At 27.6% G+C, this 11,624-nt stretch overlaps 1 protein-coding gene across 2 annotated transcripts; it reads left to right on the forward strand.

The window, feature by feature from the left end:
- Positions 1-204: 204 nt before the first annotated feature.
- LOC137828696 (mRNA splicing factor, thioredoxin-like U5 snRNP) lies at positions 205-3,968 on the forward strand. 2 transcript variants are annotated; one of them, XM_090305188.1, is made up of 7 exons: positions 208-324; positions 502-614; positions 877-1,012; positions 1,131-1,288; positions 1,759-1,825; positions 2,948-2,995; positions 3,681-3,877. In XM_090305188.1, exons 3-6 carry the CDS (start codon positions 881-883, stop codon positions 2,990-2,992), a joined length of 402 nt encoding a protein of 133 aa, XP_090161314.1. In that variant the 5' UTR covers positions 208-324; positions 502-614; positions 877-880; the 3' UTR covers positions 2,993-2,995; positions 3,681-3,877. The 2 variants fall into 2 exon arrangements, with proteins under 2 accessions (XP_068491478.1, XP_090161314.1); XM_068635377.2 differs by lacking the exon at positions 2,948-2,995 and having other exon boundaries at positions 205-324; positions 3,681-3,968.
- Positions 3,969-11,624: the final 7,656 nt, after the last annotated feature.

The raw sequence follows: 11,624 nt of genomic DNA on the forward strand, positions 1-11,624 counted from the left end.
ATTTTTTATTAATCAAATAACCAAATTAATATATTATATTACCGTCAAACATATCAATACACGATTATCCAATTTTATGTTGCTTAAAACTAACACCCTTAAAAAATTGTGTATCAAATAAATTTTAAGCACTACATAACTTACTACTCAATTTATAAATTTTTTTTTAATATATATATAACGTGACGAAATTCGTAGTAAGTAGTTGTCACGACTTCTAGCTGATATGGCATTCTCTTTAAAACAGACCTATTTTGGTAAAATGAAAAAAAAAAAGCTCATCATTGGTAAAAAAAACCTCATTCCTTTGCGTGCTCTCTCTCGGTTCGTCTCTATCTCTCTCACTCTCATCTACGTGCATTTCTTTTCTAATCAAATTTAGGATCTGTTTCTTCAATTTATCTTTTTATTCTCTGCATTGATTGTATTTGAATTTTGATTTCATTGATTTGCTGACGGAAACCCTTTAATTTGTTTTTGTTTCTCTGTCCGAGAGTGTAGAATCAGATGCAAAACCACAGGATCGCAAAACGGTTTGAGAAACGCAACATCAACAGTCAAAACTGACAGAAACTGGCAAGAGAGAACCAGTGAACTGCGGAATTGTTACCCAGGTGCGTTCTACATAAATCGTGACCTAGAAACAAACAAATTCAGTGTCATTTTTTGCTCTCTTTTTTCTATTGTCCAACCCAGCTCGCTCAATCGACTCTAAAGTCGTGATTTTACACGAGTTTGAGCGAGTTTGCTCCACTTGACACGAGCGTACTAAAAAACGATTCTACGTGCTCGCGATCTTGATAACCTTGGTCCCATAAACTTGCCGAATGTATAGTGTATTTGAATTTGATCGAATTCTAAGTAAATTTATTGAAGGAAAATGAGTGAGCTCTTACCAAACTTCTCGAAGAAGATAGAGGTGGATACCATCATCAGAGACACCTTCGATAAGGTTGTGGTCCTCCGATTTGGTCGGGCCTCTGACCTTACCTGTCTCCAGCAAGATCACATTGTATGTTTATCTACCTGTATCTTTTCAGTACATTTTAATTTTGGTGTTTCTTTTTCAAAATCATTTTTTTTTTTTTAAATTTCACTCTTTTCCAAATCGTAGTTTCTCATTGATACAGCTTTCTAAGGCCGCAAGGGATGTGTCTAAGTTTGCAACTGTGGCGTTGGTTGATGTTGACTCGGAGGACATTCATGTCTATGTCAAGTATTTTGACATCACTTTGATACCATCTACGGTGTTTTTTTTCAATGCCCATCACATGAAAATGGATTATGGGTATGGTCTGTTCTCTTTTGCTTTATAGCTTCAATGTTCACACCCCTTCAGTTTTATCCATGGTTGGTTCATTTAACAAGTGATAGATGTTTTGCTTATGAATAACATTCCCAATGAAAAGTATTTCTTGAAACAAAATTTTCACAATTTCAAAAAGTGACGAGATTTTCATTATATTATTATTGTTGTTGTTTTGAAAGTTCTTGGTATTGAATCTGAAGGTAGACAGTGAAGTTTTGCAAGACATGGATTAGTTGGTGTAAATATACTGCTTTTTTATTTTGCAATTTTTTTTTTCTGTAAAGGTTGGAAAAGTGTTCTAGTGGTAAAGTATCGTGATCTTCTAATTTTAGTTTTACAAGAAGGAGATTCAGCCACCCTTCATAATTCGGTTGTTTTTATCTTGTATTGTGACTTCGTATCAATTAGTTTTTGAGCAAGTCTTTTGATACGTTTGTTACTGCATGTAGGACTGCTGATCATACTAAATGGATTGGTGCTTTTTTCTCAAAACAAGACTTCATTGATGTTGTAGAGGTTTGTACTCTTGTTTGTTGGCTTAGCCTCATTTATTCACGTTGAACTCTGATCTGTTTGCACAATTATAAATATTTTTAACTTTCAATTTTTAAAGTACCAGCCAAGATTATGAATTTAAATATGCTTTTAGTAACAAATATTTTCAACTTTCTAAATTTTTCCTACTTTGTTTTGCAACATCTGCCACATTTTTTATTTTGAAAATCTTCTTATCTAAACTTTATCAAAGTATCATCAAGAGGCCATTCTAACTTTTTAATGAGAAAAAATATGATTGATTGCTAATCTTAATTTGTTGATAGGACGTGTATAAAGCAGACCCTTCTGGATGGAGGGCAAAATCCCGAATACTTAAAATTGACTTACTGGCTTGTTTGTATGAGCACTGTTATTTGTCAGCATGTTTTCCCTTTTTGTGAACTGTATTTTTTTTAATGCTTAGCCAATTGTAAACTGTATTCAATTTTCAAGTATTTGATCATTTTCTTTCTCTACCCTTGTCCTTTCTCCCTTGTCTTAATTGAATAGGAGATTGATAATTTTATATATCTGAAGTTCATTTTTGTTGTTAGGTTAGCTTTTAGATGAATTTACCCTCTTTTGGTGTTTGTACTTGTAGTTTGGAGAACCCCGGGAGGATAGTTTTGTTATAAAAGTCGTTATAAATCACTTTGCTGTTCTTTTTCTTTCCAAATCCTTCAATATATAGAGTAGTCCTTCCCTTACCTGAGACGGACCAGAGTCATACTTGTGCTTGATTCTTATGAAAATGAATAAAAAGCTGATAAAGAAAAAAAAAACACTGAAGGTTTAATAAACAAAATAAACCCACTAGACTATTAAGGCGAAGAAAAGTGGTTCTCTCAACAGATAGAAAATTGGAGTTTTGTTTTGTCGTGTCAGTTAAATTTTTAGTTTTTCCCAGCTGTTAGTTCCTGGAGCTGTCCATGATAAATTGAGTACATCTTTCCTTGGCTGACAATTAGGCCTTGTGTGTTTACTTTATTGTTTAAAAAACACTTTCTGTTCTCTAAAGTTTGTCTCGAAAGTGATCAACCCAAGTATAATCTCGTTTTGTTGGAAGTGATCCTTAACCCAGCCTAATTGTGGCTTCTTTAGGTGGCCTTCATTGTAGCCTCAAGCACCATTTACTCCCAGAGATAACTTGTAAGTGTTTGTTACCTTACAAGTTAATTTTGTGGAGCTGAGTTAGATTCTAAACACAAATTTTAAGATGTTTTAGAACCTGTTTGCATGAGTTTCTTAATAAGGACTTTTAAGAAAGAAAAATAGGAAGAAAAAATGAAATTGACTTTTTCATAAGTTAAAAATGGTTTATGCATAAGCTAATTTGTAGAAATTATATTTTATGTAACTTCTCCAAATTATTATTTTTAATTTGTACTTAAGCTAATTTTAATTTATGGAAAATTCATTTTTTTCCTATCTTTCTATCCTAAAAATCGTTTGTGGAGAAACTCCTCTGAACGTACTTTTTCAGAAACTTGTCTCATTAGCACTTGAAGCGAACAAAAGAAAGAGGATGAGAAAACATCTCCCTGCGATTTTGGTTTTTGAAGCACTTTTCAAAACTAAAATAGATTTTGAATGAGAAATCGGTTCCTCGGTAGTATGAGATGGTTTCAGAAAACAACTTTTGAGACCAAAATGTTATAAGAGAATCCAACGGGTCAGTGAATTTCTGTGTTCTAATAGAGTCTTTTGTTTCTGTTTCAATAGAATGATATGTAAAATTCTCAACAATTTACAATTTTCCATGTTGGTTCTGGAAGTGTTTGTTTTTCAGGTATTGATCATCCTTATTCACGAAACTGTTTATACATTCTTGCAGGCAATATTCAGAGGAGCAATGAAGGGAAAGCTAATTGTGAATTCTCCTCTCCCTCCTGAACGTATACCAAACTTTCAGATACTATACAAGGATGTCTGAAAATTGAAATCAACCCTTCAATCTTTTCTTTCCGTAGGGGTATTAGAAAAATTTAGATACTTATATACTATTGCCTTTTTTCCTCTTTTCCTTTGCATGTGCTGACTTGTAAAATTAATCTTTGGCGTAGCATGTGCTGATTTGTATAGTTCTAAATAAGTCATTTTTTTATCAAAGTAAATTTCACTAGAATTAAGAGAATTAAAATTCAACTCAATTTAATATATTTTTCCCTAAAAACTAAATCAATTTATTAGTATTACATGTGATCACTAGAACCAAGTTTTCCAATCCAATATCAAATGAATGTTGTACATACAACTGTGAAAAACTGTATATTAAAAATGGTGTAGCTTTAATTTACTTCCTTGTGCAAGTTGAATACCTACATTTTTTGTGCATACTTAAAATGTGATCTAATTGGGAATGGATATGAGACATCTTGTGTCTTTTAATAGTTTTTTTTTTTTTTTTTGCTTATAAAAGAAATATGTATGCATTTATTTAAGTTTAACAAAATATAAAATTTATCTCAATGAAATATTTCTTCTATTACTAATCAATTCACGTAGTGACCTCAATCTTAGAAAACATATATTTTTCCAATCATGGGTTTTAAACTTCAAAAATAATTGTTAGAAATATTATCCTATAGTGTCCCAATTATAATTAAACTGGTTTTGTAAACTATAAAAGAAATTTGGGCTAACCTTAACAACGAAATGTAATAAATATTTATATTGTAAAATTTAAAAAAAATGTGTTACAATTCTATATCAAACTGTATAAAAGTAATTAATGGAGAATCATCCATTACATGGACATGCAACTTAAACTTATAAAATTATATAAAATTAGAAACCATTTTAAGTAAATATTTTTGAACTAAAAATGTGAGCAACTTTTTGTTTAGATATTTTAATATTTTTATTATTATTATTCAACATTAAGGCAACGAAATAGAAAGAAGAGTTTCACGTTCTTTCGGCGTAGAAATTTGCACTCAAGAACCCAAATTTTTCAATACACTGCGTATTATTTTAGTACTCCCATACTTTTTTCTGGTATCCCTTTAGATATAGAAAAAAAATTCAAACTATTTATTGGTTGTAAACATTCTAAGTTATAATTTTACAACTCAAAAATATATTATAAATTTCATAATTCAGAAATGTATCATGAATTGTAAAATTTGAAAGATGTTTTTAATCTAAAAGTGTATTTCTGATTATACAATTGAATTCTAGATTTATAAAACACAATTGGATTCTAGTTCCATACTATATAAAATTTGAAAATATATTTTGAATTACATAATTCAAAAATATATTCTAGATTACATAATTCAAAAATATATTATAGGTAATCTTCTACTTTATACAATCCAGAATACATTTCCAATACTCCAAAAAATCAGAAAAAAAAATCATAGGAGTGCTAAAAGTAATTGTCCACTCACCAACCCACCTCTAAAAGGAAAAGCCCAGGATTCACTAACCCAACAAATCAAGGGCAAATTCTTCTTCCACACCCATGTTTTCCTCCTGTACCAGTACTTCAAAAAATACCAAAATTACATTTTTTACATTGGATTTTTTTTTTTAATTTAGATTGTGGAACATGGAGATATTTCTGATTATAAAATCCAGAAGTTAATATTTATAATTTTGTACATTCCAAAATACAAAAATTTGTACTCCAATTGGACACAATCTAGAATACAATATAAAATTTATGTTCTTAATTATATAAATTGGGATATAAGATTTATTTTATGAATTACACTATGAAATACAAATTTAGAATACTAGTATAATTTTATATTATATTCTGTACCACATCACATTACAACTCAACTCATTCAGAGATATTTTTATAAAGATTCAACGAAAAAGCTTAGATTCATTGATAAACCTTGACAATGACTGTGTTAATATGCTCCAGCTAGTATCCAACCATCTATAAAGGTGAACAACGATTCTCAACACATCTTTTATTTTTATAATATGTACTATTAAAATCTTCTAACTCATGAAGAGATGTATAATTTATTTATTTATTTATTAAAGGTAAAATGATAATTTCAGATCCATGGGAGTGAAGGAGAATTTGCCCAAACCAAGTAAACGGGCCCAATAAACCCTCTTGATACATTTGTTTATAAGCAAAAAAAATAACAAAATAACAAAAATATATGCTACAAAGAATAATAACAAAAAAAGTTTGTTCCGAATTATGCTACAAAGAATAATAACAAAAAATGTCCGAACAGTTTTGGTGATCTGAATTCTAGCACTGATTCGATAATCTAATGTTCGATAAATCAATATTGTGTGTGTTTGGCCGAGACAGGGAGCAACTGGACCGAGGAACATTCATGCTTTACATCGTGTCGTCGTTTTGTTCTATATTCTTTTTCAACTGTCACCTTATGTGTGTCATGATTTGAACTGGAATTTCAAGGATACCATTATTTCTAATCCCAATGGAAAATGTAATAATTTCATAGCATAACTATAATTTTTTAAATGAATTATTTTCAATGACAACACTGAAAGGAAAGTTATATAAGCTCAGATTGCTTGAAGTGCTCAAAATTGTTTGGTTTGGTAAAAAAACAAGAGTTAAGACACAAAGTGTACACAGGCTGGAGTATTATTTATAAAATTTTGACAACTCATTAGATAGAAGAACCAGCTCTACATATTTGGCTGCCAGCACCAGAAAATATCATAGCCATAAAACCCTTTTACTTAATTTCATTGGGTGATTAATTATGTTGTAACATCTTACATAGGAGAGTGAAATGAAATGTTTTTAATATTTTTTATTTTAATTAATATCCTTTGTTATTAAATATATATTGATAAGTAAGTATCGAATAAGAGAGAAGGTTTCATTCATCTTTGATGGCCCCCACGAGTGTGAGTGGTTTGAATCTTGCAGCTGAAGAAGCAGAGAGTTGCATAAATAGAAAGTAGCCTTAAATAGTTCCAATTAAAAGCAGCCAAGAAGCAAAATAAACAAATATGGGACCATACACTTTTCTTTAACCCCACGACATGGCCAACTTGGTTCCAACCAAGTTTCGCAATAAAGCCTGCTTCATCTTTTCCACTTTCACACTTCCCAATCCCATTTTCACCACTTTCAATTAAAAATACTTTAAATCATTTATGAGTACCAAAGAAGATTTGAATTCAAATATTCTTGACATCCAAAGTAAACTCAAAATAATATGTTCTTTTCTAAGGTTGTTTCACACAACTGTTTTTCTTTTCATAAAATAATACAGAAACTAAATTCCTATGAAAGAACAAATTCAAGCTATTTTGTCAAACCCTTCAAGTTAGGCTTATAATAAATTAAACCAATTATAAAAATAGTAGATGTAGTGCCCATATAAAATTCAAAATAATAAGTCACGTTGCCAGTAATCAGTAGAATAAAAATAAAATTTGTTGGAGTTACTGAAGAAGAACATTAAATAAATATCAAGATGCTGAAATTTAAATATAATCCAACTTTCTAAAACAATCTAGTAAAATTATACATATTATAATTTGATCAGATATCAAGTATTTGATAATAAAATATATCAATTTTACTATAAACATTCATTATAATTTTAAATGTAATTAAAGGAAAATAAAAATAATCTTTATATAAAATGAAAGTAGAGTAAAAAGTTAAATTTGGAATAATTGTCATTTATTTAATTTTTTACTATATATAATACCTCATGAACTTACCAAGGAAAACTTTAACGTCTACCACATCGTATAGTTAGCGTAGGGTTTAGTAACTATTAGGAATAAAGAAAAAAAAAATACGTATCTCTACGGCAACTTTAAGATCATTGTAAACCTTGATTCTGTTTAAAGTAAAAATGATGTTAATGTGAATTATCTAAATTTGGTAGCAACACAGAGAATGGTAACATATGGACAATTTGACATGTAAGGTGATTGCTAAAACATTCTCTAAATATTTGTTTGATTAGTCAAATGTTGGTAAACAGTTCTGATTTAATAGTCATGTATTTGGTAAACACATACAACCACCACCCCAAACTCTCTACCAATTCCAACAAATAATATTATTTGAATATCAAATTACATACACTTCCACTCATATGCGGAATTTCCATAAAAATGCAGGCAATTTTTTCTCTTTCAAAAAAATAAAGTTTTTTTTTTAAGTTATAAAATCATATTAATGTGACACAATTTTATATTATAAAAAATATATTAAATAATATGATTTTTAATATATTATTTAAAATTTGTGATACGATTTCAATTTAAATTAGTTATTTTAAAATGGTATCATTTTGAGATAATTTTACTTTTACACATTATTTTATTTTAATAAATTAACATTATTTTTTTTAATTTATAAATTTCTTAAAAATAATCCTATTTTAATAAAAATAGACAAAAATTATCCCAATTTCATAAAAAAAGCACATGCTTATCAAGATTGCATTACACAGTGCTAATTGAAATCAAGCTATATTTAAGCAATTTTTTTATCCATTACTTGCTAGACTAAACAAGATTAGCCAAATTCAGGAGAAAAAAAGTACAAGTAACCTAATTTAGGAGAATTGAAAATATTTTGGATAAATATTTTAGACATAAATTTAGGAGAAATCTACATGCTGATTCGAGTAAAACTAGATTATTTTTTAACTAAAGTGTCTTATACATACACACATATATAAAAAATATATATATGTATAGTCAATCAAATTTTATAACAAAGATGGATTATTAAATATTATAATTAAATTAGATATAAAAAAAACACGTTATTCATTGGGAAACTACTATGTGTCGGAAGTTAACTCCAACAAGAAAACATGAGATAATATTTTTTTACAATTAGAGAAGATCCTCTAAAAAGAGGAACAATCCATAGAGAGTGTGACTAATAATTATAACACTTAAAGTGAGGTGTTAGGCCAAGACAGGTTGGGAAACTGTTCATTATGAATGGCTTTTGGATTTGAGTTTGAACCATAACATGCATTATTCATCATTAATCAAAATAATTAACACCTCTTCTTAAGAGAATCAAATTATAATGCCCTTCCATGCAAACCAAAACGTATACTTTTATATTTGTTTCATGTAAGAACTCTACTTTTTTTTTATAGTTTCTTTTTATATATATAACTTCTTACTATAGTTAATTTTATTCTCTATATGGTTAAAAGAAACATGTTAATCCCACTAATAATGGATAACTATTAAATCAACATCAGAAACACTAACTTACACCGCTTAAACCAAGTTAAACACCAAACTAATTTTAAATTGTACGACATTGATGAAAGATGATGAGAAAGAAGGATTGCATAAATTTTGTAATGCAGATGTTTTGAATTGGGTATAACTTAAAAGGTTGAATTTCCATAATGGGCAATAATTTGATGAATTTTTAAAGAGTTGGGAAAAGGTGGTGACTATTCCACATACTTTAGTTGAAGATGATCCACATAAATGGTAGTAATTTATTTAGTGGTGAAGGATGAGGTATTCACCATAATTCATTATACAATCTCTACATGTGTGAATTGAAATATCAAAAGTTAAAGAACAGTATTCTCATAAACAAACAACATTGCCAATACTTTTTAAACACATCCTATAATTGTCCAAATAACTTAAACTTTAAAAAAACGATTATTTAACATTTGGATATCCATATGTCAAGTATAAAACCTATAACTACTCCACTAAATAAACTTTTTTGTTATATTATAATAATAATAAATTATTATTAGGATTAGTATTATTGATAATAATAATACTAATTTTTTAATAATAATATTATGATTAATAATAATAATAATAAAAATTTTAATGTTATTATTATTATTTGATTTGAATATATTTTATGATTTTGATTTGGAAATGTTGGAGAATGAAAAAAAAATATATTATATATTTAGAATTGAAAGTATAATTTTTTATTTTTATGAATGAATTAATTAAACATGATTTAAAATATTTACAATTTAATAAAAGGTGAACTAAAGTAACTTAATTATTTTAGATCACGTTTTTTTAATGTAATTTATTTTTTTTAAAGACCATTGTAATAAAAAAAATGCAACTTAAACATCCATAATAATAAAAAAGTTATAATGATTCATAAGTTATATTTATAATAATATTGTATTTTCCACTCTTAAACCATATTTATATGCATAATTATTAATGGTTAAAAATATTATTAATTATTCCTATTCTAATGATGCAAAAAGTTAAATATAATATTAAAGTTATCTCTTAAGTTTAATAAGTTACTTCTTAATTTATGAGTTAGTTTGAGTAATAAAAAAAGTGTTTAATAGAATAAGTAATTAACTCATTGTAGAAGTTTATAACTTGTAAACTTTTAATCTATTTTAGTTAATTTTTTATTCATCATAACTCTCATAAAATTAAGTTAAATTTAAAATTTACTTTTTAATATGTTTTTAAACCTTAATCAGAATTTCAGAGCTTTGATTTATATTGTCATGCATAACTCTTTGATTGTCATACATGACAAGTTCGTTACCTTATATAATAACTATTTTAAAAGATGATATTTTATAAATTAATAGTATAAAAAATTAGAATGGAAATACATGAAAATTAAGTTATTTTCTGGTTTCCATAATCTAGTCATGACCACATGCTAACTCTACAGATATTAATGTTTCTAGTGTTGCTAAAAAATAAAAGTGTGTGCTTAATGAATATAAGTGTCGGCTTTGCTTTTTTTATTCAACACTTTATAGTCAAAAGTTAAGCAAATTCATCCATGTTTTTGGTCAACTAACTATGTAACATGAGTATATAACATAGAAGCTGAAAGAAAGTCAACACTAGGTTTAAAATATTTAATCCAAATTAGTTAGGTAATCCACCCATTTAAACTACTAATCTAATTCAATTCTTCTATACTTCAACTTCTGCTTACACTCACTGTTCTAACAAAATGTAGTCAACTTTATTTCATGTCTTTCGTATAATAAATATATAATTCTAGGAAAACAAATACCAATGACTATAGGGTAAATCTTTAACACTAATCGAATGATCCTTCTTTTTGAGAATTTAATGTGATAACACTAATCTTTAACACTCACTGTTCCCTCTTTTTTATCTCTTTCACTCTTTTCAATACCACTACACTTTGATATTATCATTTTATTGTGTTTGATTTAATATATTAAAAAGTTTTTCATACATTTTAAAATATTAAAATTAATTTATTTTAAAAAACACAGTAAAATTTTAATAGATAATTTAAATTTCTTGTAATCCTGTTTAGTTAACTTCCAACTCAATGTACAACCGTCCCATCTTACAGTGTTAGGATTTTTTTATTCTATCTCACTTAATATTTAAGAAATATACTTTAAACTTAATTAAATACTATAAAATTAATTTTTAAATTAAAATATTATAAAATGCTTTATTTTTATTTAATGTAAAATTTTGTATTTCCATTCTTACCAATCGATACGTATAAGTTAAAACTACAAATATTAGTGGTCCAAAAAACTTACAAATATTATATCGATTGAAAATATCAATCGATATAAAGCACTCACCGTTGAAAAGTTGTCACATCACCGAATACAGTTTTATTTTACCACAACGTTATATCAATCGGTCGCGTGTCTCTGGCAGGATATCAACATATAAGGACTCTAATAGTAAAGTAACAAGTTTTTCTAACAACGACAGGCTTGCAGTTTCCAAAAGATATTCCTCAGCGTGTTCCTTCGCTTTGCTCCATTCACTTTTTTCAATTCTTAGTCCAGTGCAAAAAGTTGACCAA

This window comes from Phaseolus vulgaris, chromosome 7, assembly GCF_051622355.1.
Source record: "Phaseolus vulgaris cultivar YP4 chromosome 7, ASM5162235v1, whole genome shotgun sequence".
In the NCBI taxonomy this organism is placed as follows: domain Eukaryota; kingdom Viridiplantae; phylum Streptophyta; class Magnoliopsida; order Fabales; family Fabaceae; genus Phaseolus; species Phaseolus vulgaris.

What these genes read in the sequence shown, in the direction of transcription:
- LOC137828696 (XM_068635377.2), top strand. Translation starts at nt 881, where the DNA reads ATGAGTGAGCTCTTACCAAACTTCTCGAAGAAGATAGAGGTGGATACC. An exon ending in GTCTCCAGCAAGATCACATT is followed by an intron (nt 1,013 to 1,130) that starts GTATGTTTATCT and finishes TCATTGATACAG; the next exon opens with CTTTCTAAGGCCGCAAGGGA. An exon ending in CACATGAAAATGGATTATGG is followed by an intron (nt 1,289 to 1,758) that starts GTATGGTCTGTT and finishes TACTGCATGTAG; the next exon opens with GACTGCTGATCATACTAAAT.